This window comes from Lissotriton helveticus, chromosome 1_1 (assembly GCF_964261635.1).
Source record: "Lissotriton helveticus chromosome 1_1, aLisHel1.1, whole genome shotgun sequence".
Lineage (NCBI taxonomy): Eukaryota > Metazoa > Chordata > Amphibia > Caudata > Salamandridae > Lissotriton > Lissotriton helveticus.
Genome location: NC_136057.1, coordinates 1,766,445,194 through 1,766,466,371, shown reverse-complemented (window position 1 = coordinate 1,766,466,371; position 21,178 = coordinate 1,766,445,194). Strand labels below are relative to the sequence as shown.

At 44.8% G+C, this 21,178-nt stretch overlaps 1 protein-coding gene across 1 annotated transcript in view; it reads right to left on the bottom strand.

The window, feature by feature from the left end:
• RDH8 (retinol dehydrogenase 8) overlaps positions 1–21,178 on the bottom strand; it is a 300,538-nt gene that overhangs the window by 57,482 nt on the left and 221,878 nt on the right. The window contains exon 5 of the mRNA XM_078659182.1: positions 10,770–10,953. Within this exon, the coding sequence (XP_078515308.1) occupies positions 10,770–10,953 (184 nt within the window). The remainder of the gene's footprint in view (positions 1–10,769; positions 10,954–21,178) is intronic.

The window sequence follows — 21,178 nt, the reverse complement described above, 5'->3', positions numbered from 1 at the left end:
GTTAATATTGAAAGTTTTATATTTTTTACAAATAAAGAGTTATTCAAACATGTAGTATGTTTGAAGTGACGTACATTCTTTACTGTTGTTCAGACTGGAGTGGGAATAGAAAATTAAATCTCCCCGAAGCCCAATGCTTTGCCTGCTCTTGCCCAGACTGGAGTGGGCATAGTAACTCTTACCCCTCCGAAGTCCAATGCTTTTCCTACTGTTGCACAGACTAGAGTGGGAATAGTATATGTAATCCTTTCAATGTCCCACACTTTCCCTACTCTTGCACAGACTGAAGAAGAAGTAGTGAATCTTACACCTCCGAATTCCAACGCTTTCCCTACTGTTTCATAGACTGAAGTGGGTATAGTAAATTTAATTCCTCTGCAGTTTAACCCTTTCCCTACTGTATCACAGACTGGAGTTTGAATAGTAATACTTACCCCTCCGAAGACCAACAATTTCCCTACTGTTGTACGGACTGAAGTAGGAATAGTAAATGTAACCCCACTGAAGTTCAACGCTTCTCCTAGTGCTGCACAGACAAGAGTGGGAATAGTAAATCTCCCCCCCTCCGAAGTCCAACGGTTTTCCTACGGTTGCCCACACTGGAGTGGGAATAGTAAATATAACCCCTCCGAAGGCCAACACTTTCCCTATTGTATAACAGACTGCAATGGGAATAAAAAATCTTACCCCACTGAAGTCTAAACCTTTCCCAATTGTTGTACAGAGCGGAGTGGGAATAGTAAATTTAACACCTGCAAAGTCCAATGTTTTCCTTACTGATGTAGAGACTGGAGTGGGAATTGTAGCTGTCCAATCCATTCTGTTGGATTAGGAGAATGCACGGCCATTTGACGCAGCCTGTTTGGCAAGGAGTTCCATAGATTGTGGGCCAGATGTGCAAATGAATGGGCTCCCTATCTTGCTCTGAGAATTTTAGGTACTATCATGCAGTGGGCATTGGCCGATCTTAGTGCTCTACCAGGAATATAGGGTGTGACCAAAAATATCTTGGGAACTTTGTTGAAAACGACTCTATGACAATATATAGCACTTTAAACTGTACCCGCTATTCCACCGGGAGCTTTCCCTACTCTTTAGAGCATTTTTTGTAAATGTGGTTTTTGGGGGTTTCAATTTACAATATTTAATTTATTGTCTAATTTAATTGAAATACGTTTTTGTTATCTATCTATCTATCTATCTATCTATATATATATATATATATATATGCCAGAGACGCGCTCCAGAGGCCCCCGCATCCTGAAGCTGGCCTTGGTTCCACTGGCATCTGCCTCGGCAGACTTTTCTCCCAGGGTACTGGATCACCAAGGCCCACCCCCGGGGCCAGGACGAGATGGAGCGGTGAGGGGGCTATTTTGGCTCCACGCTGGGCAAGACTGTACACACGGTCGAGCCCCCACCTAACGGTTTCCTGTGTCACGGAGGTTGATGCGGTTGGGGACCCAGTGGGACACTGACATGCCACCATTTGCAAAGGATTAAAGCTGCAAGACATCGAGAAAAGCTAATTTTCCGCAATGATTAACTTTAATCACCCGCCCTTCTCGCCTGGATCCCTGTTGCATTCTGGGAATTGTGGTGCACAAGTACCGAGTGCACTACAACTGGAGAGAAAGGACACTGTTCCCGAGGGCGGGGCGGACCTGAACTAATCAGTAAGGGGCTTATATTTAACTTGATGTTACCTGCAACTGCCTGTGAGACTCTTGGCGCTGAAGAAGGCATATGAAATGCCGAAATGCATTCGCCTGTAAGGAGAGCTTTTGATGGAATAAAGAGGTCTCCCTGTCAACCCCTGCTGTGGCCTCTGCTCTTTTTCTGAAAGGAGGTGTTTGCCATAATTTGCGCGTATGCCAGAGACGCGCTCCAGAGGCCCCCACATCCTGAAGCTGGCCTTGGTTCCACTGGCATCTGCCTCGGCGGACTTTTCTCCCAGGGTACTGGATCACCAAGGCCCACCCCCGGGGCCAGGACGAGATGGAGCGGTGAGGGGGCTATTTTGGCTCCACGCTGGGCGAGACTGTACACACGGTCGAGCCCCCGCCTAACGGTTTCCTGTGTCACGGAGGTTGATGCGGTTGGGGACCCAGGGGGACACTGACATGCCACTATTCGCAAAGGATTAAAGCTGCAAGACATCGAGAAAAGCTAATTTTCCTCAATGATTAACTTTAATCACCCGCCTTTCTCGCCTGGATCCCTGTTGCATTCTGGGAATTGTGGTGCACAAGTACCGAGTGCACTACAACTGGAGAGAAAGGACACTGTTCCCGAGGGCGGGGCGGACCTGAACTAATCAGTAAGGGGCTTATATTTAACTTGATGTTACCTGCAACTGCCTGTGAGACTCTTGGCGCTGAAGAAGGCATATGAAATGCCGAAATGCATTCGCCTGTAAGGAGAGCTTTTGATGGAATAAAGAGGTCTCCCTGTCAACCCCTGCTGTGGCCTCTGCTCTTTTTCTGAAAGGAGGTGTTTGCCATATTTTGCGCGTATGCCAGAGACGCGCTCCAGAGGCCCCCGCATCCTGAAGCTGGCCTTGGTTCCACTGGCATCTGCCTCGGCGGACTTTTCTCCCAGGGTACTGGATCACCAAGGCCCACCCCCGGGGCCAGGATGAGATGGAGCGGTGAGGGGGCTATTTTGGCTCCACGCTGGGCGAGACTGTACACACGGTCGAGCCCCCGCCTAACGGTTTCCTGTGTCACGGAGGTTAATGCGGTTGGAGACCCAGGGGGACACTGACATGCCACCATTTGCAAAGGATTAAAGCTGCAAGACATCGAGAAAAGCTAATTTTCCGCAATGATTAACTTTAATCACCCGCCTTTCTCGCCTGGATCCCTGTTGCATTCTGGGAATTGTGGTGCACAAGTACCAAGTGCACTACAACTGGAGAGAAAGGACACTGTTCCCGAGGGCGGGGCGGACCTGAACTAATCAGTAAGGGGCTTATATTTAACTTGATGTTACCTGAAACTGCCTGTGAGACTCTTGGCGCTGAAGAAGGCATATGAAATGCCGAAATGCATTCGCCTGTAAGGAGAGCTTTTGATGGAATAAAGAGGTCTCCCTGTCAACCCCTGCTGTGGCCTCCGCTCTTTTTCTGAAAGGAGGTGTTTGCCATATATATATATGTATATATATATTCACAGAAAAAAACAATACATATATTATAATTAGGCTCAGGTGTCACTCGTACAAAACCAGAGAAATTCAGCCGTAATAGTTAGCGAACTAGCTATAACTCACCCCCCACGCAATGCACTGCTCCTGACCACACATGTTACATCACTCATGACTCACTGATGATGGGTAATATAGAAAGAGGGGGCTTGTGGTCCCCTTCCCTGGCCTGATTTTTGTCCCGGGGACCCCATCTCCAAGTGCCTGCCCTTTTTAAACAAAAAAAGTAAATATTATACACATGGGAGAGAGGCCACACGGCCTCTCTCCCGGGCAGATTTTGTCCCCAGAGGCCCCAGGGACCCCATTGCCTGGGGCTGGCCACACTACTGACTGCCCCGGTCCCACTCAGGACACCCAGTTTTCCCTGTTGGGGACCACGTGGGAGACTGAAGGTCCCCGTGGTCCCTGCTGGCTTTGCAGAGAGGTGACAGTATCTCAGCAATCTACCTGTGTGGGTCTTACTGGAGGTAACATAAGGGCTTTTTGGCCTCCAAGGGCCCTCAAGAGCCAAGGGGACTTCATCTCCCTACTAATAGTGTGCCAGGAGGTGAGTTTGCAGAGTGGCAGAGAAAGGGGGCATGGCCTCCTACAAGGTCTCATCAATCTGCTGTGTGGGACTTACTGGATGTAACAGAAGAGGTAGTTGGCCCCCAAAGGAAGTAATTCGGGGCCAAATACCCATCCTGTTACCTCCAATAAGTCCCACACATATGAGATTTCCAAAGGGCACGCCCCTTTAGCCACCAGTCTGCAAATGCACCTCCTGGTGCACTACTGGTTGGGGGTTGAAGTCAACTTTACTCCTAAGGGACAATGGGGTCCAAGAAGCCCTGCTGATTCCTCCTGGAAGTCCTACACAGGGGGATTCCTGAAAGCCAATCAGAGGACTAGCCCCCTTTCTTACTGTGCAAACATGACTACTACTCAAAAAACATAGAAATTCACTGAAAAAACAAAGGTTACAGGGCCATTATAGAAAATCTTATCAATTCACGGAAAGAAAAAGGTTAGAAGGACATTATAGTTAAGAATAAGCATTTTAAAAAACCGTAGAAATTCACTGAAAAACCCAAAGGTTACAGGGATGTTATAGTTAGGCTCAGATTTCACACGTACAAAACCATTGAAATTCAGCCATTATAGTTAGTGACCAAACTATAACTTGCACCCCTGCAATACACTGCTTATGAGCTCACATATTACATCACCCATGATATGATCATTTTCAATGGCCAAGGCAATGGGTCTATTATTGACTACATTTTGGTGTCATGTTTTCTGAGGGATAAAATAGGTCCTTTAAGAGTCGAGCAGAGAGGTTTTAGTGATCACAATCCGCTCATGTTGACTATCGATATGAGGGCTTCTAAAAGTGAACCGGTCGCATCTAACATCTTAAGCTCTAATATAACCTCTAAATGTCAAGGACGCAGACTAAGGTGGGAGGTGATCACTCCTGTTGAATTCCTGGAAAATCTTTACAGGAGCAAACCTGATGATCTGTCTATATGTCTAGGTGAAAACTCAGACCCAAGGGATATTTTGGATGCTTTTAATCGCATTACAGATCAGGTAGCTGCTGATTTGACTAGGAAAAGTAAAATAAGACCGAAGAAACTGAAAAATTGGTTTAATCGAGCCTGTAGTGACACCCATACGGTACTTTTAGAAGTGCTAAAAGAGCCTGGTAAGGAAGCGCAGAAGATAGCGGAGGCGAGAAGGGCCTATAAAAAAGCTATTAAATGGAGGAAGATTGAGCTTAAGGACATGGCTTGGGAGGAATTGACCAAAGTGAGTGTTCTGAAAAGTAGCACTCAGTTTTGGAATATGATTAATAGTCCCGTGTTTAATGAGACAGAAAATACTAATCAGGACTGTCTCATTCCTCCAGACAAATGGGTGGAGCACTTTAGCGGTCTCTACGTGGAAATTAATGACTCATCTTCTCCGTCTCAGGGCGAGTTTGTTCAGGCAGGAAAGGTTATTTTTAGCATAGAAGAAGTCCTGGAGGCTATTGAGACCACAGCCCATGGGAAAGAGCCAGGCCCGGACGGGGTGCCAGCAGACCTGTACAGAGCAGATCCCCATTACTGGGCAAGTATTTTAACTTCTGTTTTTAATGCAGTCACGATAGTGGGTCCCCCAGAGTCCTGGGGCAAAGCAGTCATCGTCCCAATATTTAAGAAGGGTTCAAGAGAGGATCCGGCGTGTTATCGGCCGATCTCTCTCTTGGATTCGGCCGTCAAGATTATGGGAAAAGCCGTCCTGGCACGGCTGACTAATTGGTTGGATGAGAAATCAGTTATTTCTGACCTGCAGTATGGGTTCAGGAAGGGAAGAGGTACTGCTGAACAATGCCTCAATTTACATCTTGTCATAGGGAAGTACACGGTCGCTAAGCAGGGGGACATTCATCTAGCTTTTATGGATTTGTCCACTGCTTTCGACCTTGTAAATCGTCAGAAATTGTGGACTTCCCCGTTTGACACGGGTCTGGACCCTTCTCTGATTTCCTTTTTAGCGGCCATCCATAGCGACACTAGTGCAGCTGTCCGCTATAGTGAAAATGGGAACCTGACTAATTCTTGGCCTGTAAAGCGTGGGGTCAGGCAAGGGTGCATCCTTGCACCCCTGCTGTTTACACTCTATATAAATAACCTGGGTACGCCTTAATTTCATTATGTATGGACATCCCGAGAGTTGGCCAAAAAAAGATTCCTGCATTACAATATGCGGATGATACTGTGCTGATCGCCAGGATGGCAAGAGGGCTGCAATCACTTCTAGACTGTTTTAACAATTTTATGGACTCTTTGGATTTGAAAACCAATTTTAAAAAATCACAGGTTATGTCACTAGGTGGTTGGCGGGCGAAAAGGGCCCCCTTTTTCTGTAATGGGCAGACTCTCATGAAAGTTCCTACCTTCCCTTACTTGGGTATTGTATTTGATGATAAAAGATCGTGGGTAATGCAACGCGCCCTGAAAAACAACACATTGGCAAGGGCGACAGGGGCCCTGCTAGGCTTTGTAAAACGTTTAGGCTGCAAGCCATTACCGGCCATTATGAAAATTTACAATCCCAAATGTTTGCCCATGGTGTTATATGGGAGTGAGGTGTGGGGCTATACTGACTCAAGCGAGATCCAAAGGTCAGAAAATGTCTATTTCAGAAAAGTTTTATCATTACCACAATCTGCAGCAACTTTTAATGTGCATGAAGACCTGGGGAAAGGCTATATTTCTGATCAAATAGCTGTAGCGCTGATAGTAGGGTGGCTGAGAATTTGGGCACAGGAAGCCCCGAATTTCAATCAATTAATTATCCAGGATTGTTTGACCCTAGATAAGGCCTTGGCTATACCATTGATCCGTTATGTTAAAAAGCCAATTGCATAAAATGGGTAGCCCTGAGTTATTTACAAATCCCAGGGCCTTAAGTAAAACCGCAATAAAGAAGGTAAAACATCCATTTTTAAACAGATTGATGGCCCAGAGGGAAGAGGAGGAATTGGCTAAACCATCTGTTAGAAATTTTGTTATGTTAAGCACGGGGAGAGAGATTCAACCATACCTAACATTTATAAGCAAGCCTTTCCATCTGTTTGTCTTGCTAAGGTTTAAACATAACATCTTACCATGGCTGTTGTCTTTCCCCAGGGGCTTCGCCATAAGTGGGACTTTGGGCCCGTGTCCATGTGATAATAAATCAGAGCAAAATGTTCTTCACATGATCCTCTTCTGTAAGTTTTATAAAATACAGCGAAAGAAATGTATCCTGCCACTGCTCAGAGGCTGTAATTTTGAGCAGGCAAGGCCAGCGTTGGCCTACTTACAAATGCTTGGGTCCACCATGGTATGCTATGGGGTGGCAAGTTATATTATAGGGGCTGTGAGATGTCGCAAGAAAATGCTGTTACCATAACCATCTTTCTTTGCCCCTTTTTTCCTTAGCCCGCAGCACAGTAGAAAGTGTTTACCAATGACGATTACTAGATGAATTTTGGAATTTTAATCGAATTGAGTTACATATGTTTTATATTGTATATGTCTTTGTTAATTGTAAAGCGATTTTTAAATTGTAAATAGTTGTGTTAATTGTGATATGAATTCTGATAATCTATGATGAAATACTGTGTGCTTTGATGGCTTTAAAATTTTTAACCGAATAAAGCAAACTTTGAAACCTTTGAAACCTTTGATATGATCAGTGACATCACTGATGAAATCTCAAAAAAGAAATTGTTTTTACGTTACATGTACCTGAAATATGTTTTTTGTCTTTTTAGATTATTTTATTGATTTTTAATACTTTGCCCTGAAGAAGGTGGAATGAACCAACTGTATACCACAGAAACACCATTTCGACAACCTGTGATATTATTTGGTTTCTTTGTACTATATGGAGACAAACTGCAATGAAATCAATTTGTCTTCATGTACTATGGTATCTTTTAGCTTTATGATCATTGAGACAAATTGATTTTGCTTTTTTAAAATATTAGATGATTGAACCAGTATGAGATTTTAGTGATGTGATGCTGCACAAATTATGAATAACGTTTTAATAAAACTTCCAGATAAGGGTGCTATAAAAAGAGAGAAGAATACTGAGTTTTAAATAATTAAATATGGCACTCTGTATGGTAGGTACTTTATGATGGCTCCTAAAAGCCATCAGAGGGGGGAATTAATGGAGCAGGGTTTTGCAAAAAAGAAACCTGCTCAAATTGATACCCCCATAATATGTACTAACAGTAAGTAGTTGTAAAAAACTAACATACAGGCAACATGAACACAAGGGAAATTGCTTTGCGCATGCCTGAACTAACACGTAAATAAAATAATATTGTAATAATATTTCTGGTTTGAAGGAAACAAGAAAAGTTGCATGACTAGGCTGCATATGCATCAGTAATTTACATGTTGCATCCTGCTTTGGAATAATAAATAATGACGCTTTTGCACGAAGATTATGCTAGGTAGCATTAATGGGAAATAGTATAAGGTGGGTGGTAAACAGTGAAGGTTTCATTATCATATAATTAATAAATGTTCATATTTTATTTGCTTTAGTGTGCTGGAAAAAATGCCATCTTTATTAAATTGGCTGAAGTGGGAAGGGGTGATTTGAGGAGTGAGTCCGATCTGTCAGAGGAAAGACAGACGAGCTGTACACCGCAGATGACATGAATAAGTTGAAGGCCTGAGTGATGAACAACTGCAAAGTGATGTGCCGAGTCTTGGGACCAGAGATTCATTCTGCGAATGATGTTGAATTATGAATAAGTTTGCTTAATTTGTATCATGTGTAATAAACGTGAGAACGAGCTAAGAACCATACCATGTGAACAAATGTAAAACAATGAATTAGTTGAATTAAAGGTAAAGTCACAGTGGTGTGACAACGCCACCTCCTAAGCCCACCAATCCTATTGCGAGTCCTGTAAAAGTTTGCTACAAACGTGGGATGGACATGTTAATTTTAGGGTATAATTGGGGTGCCTTTAGGGGTGTGTTTTACGCTTAGGCTGGCAAGTCAGAAGAGGGGAGATGCGTCGCTGTCCGTCGGTTTACAGATAGGACTAGCTGTTTCTGTCCTGTCCTGTTCCTGTCTTTATCTTTGTTCCCTGATTCTGTTTTGGGGGAACCCCCACTATCTCCTAGGCCATGGAGGTGGTTTTCTACAGACCGTTATTTTTGTACTTAGTCTAACTCGTTCTCAAAATGTACTTATAAATGTATTTTTGTCTCTGAAATCTTTGTCTCTCCACCTATCCACTCCGGCAATGACATATTGAGAATTATTATTTTGATGAAACTATTGTCTCTTCATCTATCCCCTCCATTAGGTGTATTATGTTTCGCATGTATTTTGCTGAAACTTTTGTCTCTTAATCCGTCCACTCCTTCATGCATAATGCCATTGTTTAAGAGGTGAGTTTGTATTCATCTAAATTTTGATAATGTTTTCTCCCTTAGTGAGTTTTGTTATTTACATTTGTGACTGTATGCACTGAGCATGAGCATTAGGAAATATCTGAGATCAAACCCATAAACTTTATTAAGTGTATGTGATTATTTAATTGTCTAACTGTTATAGTAGAAAGTATTATCATTGCCATCAACTATTGAACTAATTGGTACATCGACCAAGAGGAAGGAAAGTTGATGTAAAGGATTAGTTATTAAAAGATGTCTCATTTGAATTTATGAAAAGGAAGAATTGAACGCAGAAACAAATTGACCCCAGAGCATCAGGGATTCTGGGTGAATGTGTATGGGCCATGGTAGTATGATGGTATTGAGCATTGATCCCTGATCAATTATTGGTGTCACGCTGGATCACTAGTGTACCACATGAAACAATACTGAATATAGGGCCATATGTATGAAGGCAATTTTGCGATCGCGAATGCAGATATTCACCAAATTTCGGCGTTTGTGATCGCAAATCGGCAATCTCCAATGTATGACACAAAACACCCATTGCAAAATAAGGAATCGCAAATTTTGGGAATCCCTATTTTGCAACTGCATTTAAGGAATCGCAAATTGTGATTCCTTAAATGCAATGTAAGAAGCACAGAAAAAGTGCAATTTGGACTTAAGGAATCACAAATTACCACCAACTTCAAGTTGGTGGTAATTAGCATTTTCTTTGAAAAATGCACTTTTTTGCATTTTTCAAAGTTCCATGTGACTCACATACATGCCCTTAGGGCATGTATGTGCGCCACATCTGCACTGATGCTCATTTTATGGGTGCCACAGGGTGTCCTTTTGACACCCTGGCACCCTTAAAGTTGCATTCTCAATTTGCGATTCTCTATTCGAGAATTGTAAATTGAGAATGTCTTCCCATTCATTCCCATGGGCCTCTGGGCCCATAGGAATAAATGGGGAGGTACTCCTTAATTGGAAATCGCAATTTGCGATTTGCATTTAAGGAATATGTAGAATTCGCAAAATGTATTGCAAATCCTACATACATACCGTTTTGTAATTCTCAAATAGCGATTCGCAAAAAATCGCTATTTGAGAATCGCAAATGGACATTTTCATGCATATGGCCCATAGTCTTTTTGTGTTGTGAGGATTGAATATATTAAATAAACCAGACATTTTTACAATAAACAGGGTTCAGCGTTTAGATATTTGAGTGGATGGTTTCCATGAAGAAGATGAGTATATAGGTGTGAAAATACGAGTGATCTTTCGTTGTTTACATTGATATTTAACCCTCTCCCTTTTGGTAGGAGGGTATCTCTCCCATACTTGTGGAGTTTTGTAAAGCTGGTTCAAACCTGTCACTACCCAAAGTCTAGCAGCTCATCAATTGGCACTCTTGCTGTATTTCTTAGAAATAAGAGGTGCATAACCATGGGACCTGAAGTACACTTTCCCTGTTTGATGCGGAGCCTTTTTTATTTAAAGTGAAAGAATCCTACTCAATTGGAAAATGGTCCTCGTTCACTTTTTCTAGTATCAAAAGAGCAAGTCTGTTTACGGCATATTTTGCGCCTGCTTACTTGAGCAGGGTTCACTGCATGGACCTACCTTGGCAACGGTGTTAGGGTTTTGCCCCATGGTGGCAAAGATCTCATGAGATGCAGGGAGGTAAACTTCTTTAAAGTAACGAATCGTGTCAGCATCAGTTCCTGGGAACTCTGAGCGGGACACCTCCTCCATGAGCTTCATCTCAAACTCAGTGTTGACGGGTCCAGGTTCCACCATGGACACACTGTGGGCCAGAAAACCAGAGAGGAAGAATGACTTTCAGCTGCTTTGTGAACAAGGAGACACACCATACACATGATCCATATAGACAATGCTAAAGGGTAAGTGTGTGCTAAAAATCTATCCATTTTATTCTGTTCTAGCGTAATAATTACCATAATCTTTACTACTGCAAAGCAAATCCAAAATCTTCTGAATCTAGTGCACAAACAAACAAAATGCACAAAATAGCAAAAGCTTCAGCAAACCTATGCCCTCTTGAAACCCGTCCCCAAAGACTCATCCAACCCCCTACCCCTCAGAAAACCCTTCCACAATCCTTCGAGCCTCAGGTTCCCAATATTTAGTGGGTTGGATAATTTGCAATTTTACACAAATATTAAAAACATCAATTAATTGATCAATTAAACCGAATATATAGGGATTAAAATGGCGAACGTGAAATATTACTCACCTGACTCTTTGACCAGCAGTGCCCTAAAATTTGTTTAATTTGCTTCGTGTGGCAAAATTATCATCCCTTTCATTCTTGCGAAAGCATTTAAAAAATTAGTGGCTAAAATGTAATATTAAGTGACTGTTTACAATGTAGGCCACATACCTATGCGTGAGGACAAAAACATTACATTAAGTCAAGGGTGTACAACATAACTCAAGAGTGTTAATAAAGCTGTGGCAATAAAGCAATGTGGCCACCTCACTTTCTTAAAGCGGTGGATGTGGTCTGGTCATACGACCCATTTTGAATTAGTGTCTAACATATATTTTTTAACTGACAACCGAAATGTGTTGGGAAATTGCCATTGAGACATAATGCCCGAAAGACTGTGTTGAGCTTTTAAGAAACGTTAAGTGACCATCCTAGTCACCCAGAGGGCCATACTAGCCACCCAGAGGACCATCCTAGCCACCCAGAGGTCCATCCTAGCCACCCAGAGGTCCATCCTAGCCACCCAGACGACCATCCTAGCCACCCAGAGGGCCATACTAGCCACCCAGAGGTCCATTATACTAGCCACCCAGACGACCATCCTAGCCACCCAGAGGACCATCCTAGCCACCCAGAGGACCATCCTATCCTCCCAGAGGGCCATACTAGCCACCCAGAGGTCCATTATACTAGTCACCCAGAGGGCCATACTAGCCACCCAGACGACCATCCTAGCCACCCAGAGGACCATCCTAGCCACCCAGAGGACCATCCTATCCTCCCAGAGGGCCATACTAGCCACCCAGAGGTCCATTATACTAGCCACCCAGAAGGCCATACTAGCCACCCAGACGACCATCCTAGCCACCCAGAGGACCATCCTAGCCACCCAGAGGACCATCCTATCCTCCCAGAGGGCCATACTAGCCACCCAGAGGTCCATTATACTAGCCACCCAGACAACCATCCTAGCCACCCAGAGGACCATCCTAGCCACCCAGAGGACCATCCTATCCTCACAGAGGACCATCCTAGCCACCCAGAGGACCATCCTAGCCACCCAGAGGGCCATACTAGACACCCAGAGGACCATCCTAGCCACCCAGAGGTCCATTATACTAGCCACCCAGTGGGCCATACTAGCCACCCAGACGACCATCCTAGCCACCCAGAGGACTATCCTAGCCACCCAGAGGACCATCCTATCCTCCCAGAGGGCCATACTAGCCACCCAGAGGTCCATTATACTAGTCACCCAGGGGCCATACTAGCCACCCAGACGACCATCCTAGCCACCCAGAGGTCCATCATACTAGCCACCCAGAGGACCATCCTAGCATCCCAGAGGTCCATCATACTAGCCACCCAGAGGACCATCCTAGCCACCCAGAGGTCCATCATACTAGCCACCCAGAAGGCCATACTAGCCGGTGCAGAGCAGGAATACCGACGGAGAAATATCGTCTAACATAAATATCCCCGCAGAAATATTGAATTGAAGAAATATCGACAACAAAAATATAGTTTGACCAGAATATCGACTAACAGGTAAGTAATAACGATTACAATAATATAGTTGTAATAAATATCGTTTACAAAAATATAGTTTACAAAAATATCAATTTTTTAATAATGTTATGTATTTTAGTGTTTTTAATGAGAATGGTTTGTCATTTTATTATATGTTGTAGAATTTAATTAGTTATTAATGTATATTATGTTGAATTTTGTGTTAATAGTTCCGTAGCGGGTTGTGGGTTTATAGGGGGAATAGGTTGGGAAGTAATTTAAATATATAAAATTAATTGATTAATTAATGTGTTCATTTATTAATAATTGTTTAATAATTATTTGTTAATTAATTTCAATTAGTCAATTATTAATTATGTTAATTAATTAATTATGTTAAATAATTATGTTAATTGTTTAATTAATTTTAGGTGTGTGTAGTGGAGTTTATATGTGTAAATGGTGTGAAGTAATTAAATTGTTATAGATTAATTATTAAATATTTTATAAATTAATTACCATTAATTAATTAGTAATTAATTGTAAATGTGTAATTAATTGTAGGTTTGTGTTGTGGTGTTTATAAGTGGATATGGTGTGAAAGCTGTCAATTAAATAATTAATTAATTAATAAATAAAAATACTTTAATTTTCATTAATTAATTAGTAAATATTAAATGTAAATGTGTAATTAATTTTAGGTGTGTGTGGTGGATATTATAGTGTTAAGTAATGTGTAATTAAATATTTTGTTATTATCTTTGTTAATAATAATATATTTAAATGTATATATTAATTATGTTTATATTGGAAATTAAATTTAATACAAAATTTGATAGTTTTTTTTATTGTTTTGGGTTCCAGCGCTTTCCCTACAGTAATTTTTACCCCTATACTATCCAACGCTTTCCCTACTGTTGCACCCTCTGGAGTGGGAATAGTAATTTTTACCCCTACGCTATCCAGCGCGTTCCCTACTGTTGCACCCTTTGGAGTGGGAATAGTAATTTTTACCCCTACGCTATCCAACGCTTTCCCTACTGTTGCACCCTCTGGAGTGGGAATAGTAATTTTTACCCCTTCGCTATCAAATGTTTTAACTACTAATGTTTTAATTTTGTTATTAAATGTATGTATTATTATTTTTAAATACTTTTATGTGTTAATTAAATATAGAACATTTTATTTTATTCTAAATGTTTTATATATGTTTTTATTTTATTTTTATATAATTATTAAAGTTGATCAATTAAATAAAGATAATAATAAAATGTATTTAAGAAAATATATGTATATGTACACATTTATTAAGTTTATATTGATTAAATTAAGTTTATTTGTTATAAATAGTTAAAATATAAATGTAATGTAATTTATTTTGTTAATATATTAATATTATTTAATTATTTAATTTAAGTTATAATATTTTTTAAAGTCGATATTTTTTACATCTATATTTTTGAGTCGATATTATTGTACTTACCTGTTTAAGTATAGGGAATCGATATTTTTGTAATCGATATTTTTGTTATCGATATTTAAACATGGAACCATACTAGCCACCCAGACGACCATCCTAGCCACCCAGAGGACCATCCCAGCCACCCAGAGGTCCATTATACGAGCCACCCAGAGGCCATACTAGCCACCCAGACGACCATCCTAGCCACCCAGAGGTCCATCACACTAGCCACCCAGAGGACCATCCTAGCCTCCCAGAGGTCCATCATACTAGCCACCCAGAGGACCATCCTAGCCACCCAGAGGTCCATCATACTAGCCACCCAGAGGGCCATGCTAGCCACCCAGAGGGCCATACTAGCCACCCAGAGGAGCATCCTAGCCGCCCAGAGGTCAATACTTGCCACCCAAAGGGCCATACTAGCCACCCAGAGAGCCATACTAGCCAGGTGACTAGGGCCATTCCAGCCCCCCGAGAGGGCCATAAAGCCCAACATGTAAAGATTGTTCTGCTAGTTGGTGAGACTTACTCATCGCCCTTCGCGCTTGAGCCCCTCTCATGTTTGTATTACCTCTTTGGTTAACAAGATCTAGGCAGAGCATATTCATTCTCTCTCTCTCTCTCTCTTTCTCTCTCTCTCTCCCTCCCTCCCTCCCTCTCTCCTGTTCCCTCCCACCCCGTGCCTCCTGCAGTTCATTTCAGAGACAGGGGCACCGTGAGTGGCCCAGGGTATCAAAACCAGCCTCCAAAGACTCCAGATCTTCTTGGAAATACTCAGTGAAATAAAAGCCAAGCCCAGCCGTGCACTCCTGGTTTTCCCTGCATCCTCCTCCTGGGAGTTGTGAGCGAGTTTTATCCCTGAAGCTGTGCCCATGGTTGCTGGTTGGGCCACCAGCACTTATTTTCAGGAGGCGACATTTAATTTTACAAATCATGGGGCAGATTTACAAACCCCTTACGCCACCAGTGTGTCACTTTTTGTGACGCACCAGTGGTGCATTTCACTGCCCCGTATTTACAAGGACAGGAAAAGCCACCCTGTGTGACTTTTCCTGTCCTTGTAAATATGGCCCCTTTACACGCAGCTCCCATGGAACCTGACATATTTCCAGATTTACGAGGAATCGTAAACCTGGAAATGTGTTCGAATGCTATGACAACCTACAGGTGGCATAGCAAGGCGCAACGAGGACAAATGTTTTCATTTCTCTTAGTTTTTTTCTAGAAAATGCCTGTAGGGATTGTTTCTGTGCAGGAAGGTACGCCTTCCTGCACAAAAACAATCTGTCATGTCGTTATGCCTGACCTTCCAGACAGGTCAGGCAGCCAGGAACAGGAAACGGACAAGACAGGAAAAGGAGGAGCGAGTAGCCTGTAAGCCAGTAGCTTCCTGGCAGGGAATAAAGAAGGTTGCCCCAAGCCGAGCTCTGAGTGCTGTGTCTGATTTGGGCGGGTAGCAGCGTGACAATGGCGACGAGGGTGGGATGAGCAGATCCCCCACACAACGTCACGAAGCCCAGCCAAGAAACGGCCCCAAACGACAAGCCAGCAGCTCCAGAAGCGCTGACCCCAAAGACACGAGCGCGAAACAAACAGACGCCTTCAGCGCCGTCCTGGCTCGTTGCAGGTGCGGAGTGGAAGAGAGCACATCAGAAAGTGCTCGCGCAACAGTGCCCAGCCGCAGAAGAAGTGTGGAGCCCAGCAGAGCAACAGTAAGGCGAGCGCGAAGTGCTCCACCCCTGCCGAAGGCGCGAAGAGCCCCGCAGAGCGCCGCAAGGTGAGCGCGCCCCGCCGAAGACGTGGAAAGCCCCGCAGAGTGGCAGCAAAGTGAGCGCGAACGCTCCACCACCGCCAAGGCAGGAGGACCACGAGGGTGAGTCCCGCAGCGCGTGCGGCTGCCAAAGAAGTGAGAGTGCGGCCTGTGCACGTGTCTGAGACTGCCGGGGCCGGAGAATGCATGGCGGCCATCTTTAAGTCAGGCGCCAACCTCTAACAAATCCACGCGTCCATCACGGCGGCCATCTTAGGGTCAGGCGAGGTCCTGCACATGTAAAAATAAGCGCGAACTTCACATTCAAGCCTAATAAAGTGATAATCAGCTCAAAAAGACTGCCACCAACGATCAAATAACATAAAAGAATCACAAGTCGACGCGGAAAGCGCAGAAACAAGCAAAGGATTACAAGATACTATAATTACAAGATACTGTAACAAGATACTGTAACAGAACACAGGCCAACCATGTCGGACACTGATGCTCAAAGTACGACCTCAACTGGAGGCGCACCCTCGCAACCCAACTTGACGACGGTGCCTCAAGTTGCGTCCATAGGAGCACCATTTATGCGGCAACCGCAACCACTGGTGCTGACGCCTGGAAACACCATGGGGCCTGCCTGGAAAACCTGGAGTGAGGACTTTGAAGATTACATGGAGGGGTCCCTCGTACAGGACTCCAAGCGCAAACTGGTTGCGCTGCGGAATCTTGCTGGCCAAGAAATAGCACAAATAATCAAAGAAATGCCCAATATCGCCACGGCCACGTATGATGAAGTGAAGACTGCCCTCGATCGGCGATTCCTCCACAAACGCAATGTTGATTACGAGCGCTATGTGTTCAACTTAGCATCTCAAGAAAAAGGGGAGTGCATGGGCGACTTCATCACACGCATCAAGAGGATGACGCGACACTGTGATTTCGAAAATTTCAAGACGGAAGACGCACTACGACTCCGCATCATAGATGGATGCCGTTCAGAATCACTACGCAGACGACTCCTCAAGAAACCCTACACCCTAGAACAAATCGAAGAACTTACAAGAATTAACGACCAGGCAGAAGATCACGCAAAAAGGATGGAAACACACAAGCCTGAACACAAAGACAAAGACCATAAAGAGCAAGCCTTTCGGATACAATCGCACACAAGTATCCGCCCAAGGTCAAGTGCACATAGAACAAGCAAGCATCACCGTAGCCCCAGGAGATCATCACCCAGGCGAGATGCACGAGATTCACGACAAACAAAGCACACTAAGCCGGCACCAGCCTGCTACCGATGTGGCCAAGATTACCCCCACTCAGGGCAGTGCCCGGCTATTGGTCAATGATGTCACCGGTGCGGTAAGGACAATCATTTTGAAATAGCCTGCCAAGCCAGACAATCTACCCGAAGGTCACCCACTCCACGAGCTAGCACTCGGCACCATGCCCGAGCCGTGACGAGAAAAGGAAGTCACTCATCAGACTCCTTAAGCTCCAGCACCCGCTCGACATACTCCCACCAACGACATAGCCGATCCACAAGCACGCCTCGCTCTCGTCATCACTCAACGAGATCACGTCAGACCCACCGTTCCTCATCCAACAGCTCATCGGCACTCACGACGGTGTCACAAGACAGTGATGAATATGTCTGCAGGGTGTTTGCCTCATCGACAACGATGCAGGACAGTGACGAATATATATGCATGGTGGCTGACCCGGACAGACTCAAACGATATCCGAAGCTAGACATCCTGATAGGAGAGCATCCAGCGAAATTTGTCCTGGATTCGGGTGCCTCGCTGAATTATATATGTGCACTGGAGTACCAGAAAATGAAGAATCGACCCAAACTAGAGCCAGCGGCAGTTCGCATCTTCACGTGGATGTGTCGAAAACCTTTGCCTTGCCTTGGCCGATTCCATACCACACTGACTTTCAAGAACAGAAAAATCCCAGCATATGTTCACGTCGTGGAAGGGCCCGATTTCGCGGACTGTCTGCTCAGCCTGCCAACGGCAGAACGACTGAAGCTGGTGGAACTGCTGTACATGACAGAAGATGCCCCTGACATCGTGGCAAAGTTCCCGAAACTGTTCAAAGGACTGGGCAAATTGACCCATTTCAAAGTAAAGCTTCACATCAATGAAAATGTCACACCCGTTGCCCAGCATCACAGGAAAGTGCCATTCCACCTGCAACAAGCCGTTGATGATGAACTACAAGACCTGCTACAATCTGACATAATAGAACGCACGTCTGGACCTACCCCATGGGTATCACCGGTGGTGGTAGTCCCGAAGAAAGGACAGGACAACAAAGTCCGGCTATGTGTGGACATGAGAGCGCCCAACACCGCCATCGAACGCGAGCGCCACCCAGGGCCACACATCAGTGATATGATCACAAAATTGAACGGAGCCACGATATTCTCCAAACTTGACCTGAATAAAGGTTACCACCAACTGGAGCTCCATGAACAGTCACGTTACATCACGACTTTCACCACGCACCAAGGCCTATTCCGATACAAGCGCCTGAATTTCGGCATTTCATCTGCTGCTGAAATTTTCCAGGAAACCATCAGGAAGGTCATACAAGGGATCCCGAATTCCTTCAACTACAGCGACGACTTGCTAGTCTTCGGGAAAGATCAAGTCGAACATGATACCGCACTGGACAGAGTGTGCCACGCACTGCTGCAGGCCAACCTGACCCTAAACGCGAACAAGTGCGAATTCCACAAGAACACTCTCAAATTTTATGGACATACTTTCTCCAGTGAAGGCATGACGCCTGACCCCGACAAGGTAGCCGCACTAGCTGACACTCCAACGCCACAGGACGTAAGCGATCTCCGCTCATTCCTGGGGATGGCCAGCTACTGCTCACGATACATTCGTGACTACGCCACCATCAGTTACCCACTCCGAGAACTAACTCGTCAAGGACAACCCTTTGAGTGGTCACGAGCGTGCTCCAAAGCCTTCACAGAAATCAAGCAAGCCGTTGGGTCTGCCATCAACCTGGCATATTTTGATACCAGTAAAAGAACTGAAATCACTGTCGACGCCAGTCCGGTGGGTCTGGGCGCCATTCTAGCCCAATACCGTGAACACTCTGACCAGCGACACATAGTCGCCTACGCGAGCCGTAGCCTCACGGACACGGAAAGAGCGTACTCCCAGCCGGAGAAGGAAAGCCTAGCTGTGGTGTGGGCGTGCGAACACTTTCACCTGTTTGTATATGGAAAACATTTTACCATCATTACTGATCATCAAGCCCTGCTCACAATATTTGGCAATCCCAACGCAAAGATGCCACCTCGCATCGAACGATGGGGTCTGAGACTCCAAGACTATGTGTACACAATTGTCCACAAACCAGGCAAAGCTGAAAACCCTGCGGACTATATGTCTCGACATCCTTTGCCGATTGCTACGAAACCTGACTCTCTGGCGGATGACTACATTCACTTCGTCATTGACGCCGCGTGTCCACCTGCAGTCCCCGTGGAGTCCATCCAGAATGCATCCGCCTCTGATCCGCTGATTCAAACAGTCATGACCCACGTTCGCAACAACTCCTGGCGGCAAGCATTGAACACTGCACCTGGCTCAGATCCTCCCTTGCACGATCTCACCGCATTTCATCGTGTTCATGAAGAACTATCCATCAGCGACAATGGACTTCTTTTGCGAGGGGGAAGGATCGTGATTCCTCACAGCCTGCGCCAAGGCATCATCAACTTAGCACATGAGGGCCACAGGGGCCTGAATGCCACAAAGAAGACCCTGAGAGAACGAGTTTGGTTCCCCTCTCTCGACTCCATGGTGGAAACAACGCTAAAAGACTGTATGACGTGCCAACTGGTGAGCCGTGAAGAACCCCCAGCACCTCTCCAAATGTCTGAACTGCCAGATGAGGTGTGGAAGCAGGTAGCAGTTGACTTCTTTGGACCACTTCAATCAGGACAGTACATCATGGTTGTCATGGATGAATATTCCAGATTCCCGTTTGCACACATGATAGCGTCCACCAGAGCAACAGCCGTCATCCCAGTACTGGACGACATCTTTGCAGCATGGGGTGTTCCGGCAAGAGTCAAATCTGATAACGGGCCCCCGTTCAACGGCCATGAGTTCGCAGAATTCGCGAAGCATTTTGACTTTAAACATCACAAGATAACTCCACTTTGGCCACAAGCCAACGGCATGGCGGAGCGGTTCATGGGTACACTAAAGAGAGCCATTCAACAAGCAGAAATAACACGTCGGGATGTTCAACAAACCTTGAACCAAGTATTGAGAGCCTACCGGACCACTCCTCACAACACCACAAACCAGTGCCCGGCCACACTAATGCTGGGAAGGACACCGAGGACAAGAGTGCCCATGTCAAGCACCACGCCTCACTCAAAGACAGTGACTGTTGACCACGAAACACTTGTTGATATCGACAGAAGAAAGAAGCAGAAAATGAAAACATATGCAGACAATCGCCGTCACGCCAAAGACAATGATATCCGGGAAGGTGACTGGGTCATAGTGAGAGGAGACCGGCGAACGAAAGCAGACAGCCGATACCTGAATCTTCCTCTACAAGTTCACAAGAGGAAAGGAACCATGATTACTGCCAAAGCTGATCACAAGCAAATAACGAGAAACATATCTCACTTCAAAAGACATCATCTGGTGAACAGGCAGGAATCCTCCTCTGGACACACCTCGAGTGACTCTGCTAGTCCAGGAGATCATGCTGAGAGTCAACACCATCACCGTCCAAGAATGACTATCAGCCCCGAGCGACGCAGCCAAACACCAGAGAGAGAGACTCGCCCCAGACGCCTGGTGAGAAAACCACGGCGACTCGTCGAAGAAATGTAGCATCAGTTCTTTTGTACAAAAGGGGGAGATGTCATGTCGTTATGCCTGACCTTCCAGACAGGTCAGGCAGCCAGGAACAGGAAACGGACAAGACAGGAAAAGGAGGAGCGAGTAGCCTGTAAGCCAGTAGCTTCCTGGCAGGGAATAAAGAAGGTTGCCCCAAGCCGAGCTCTGAGT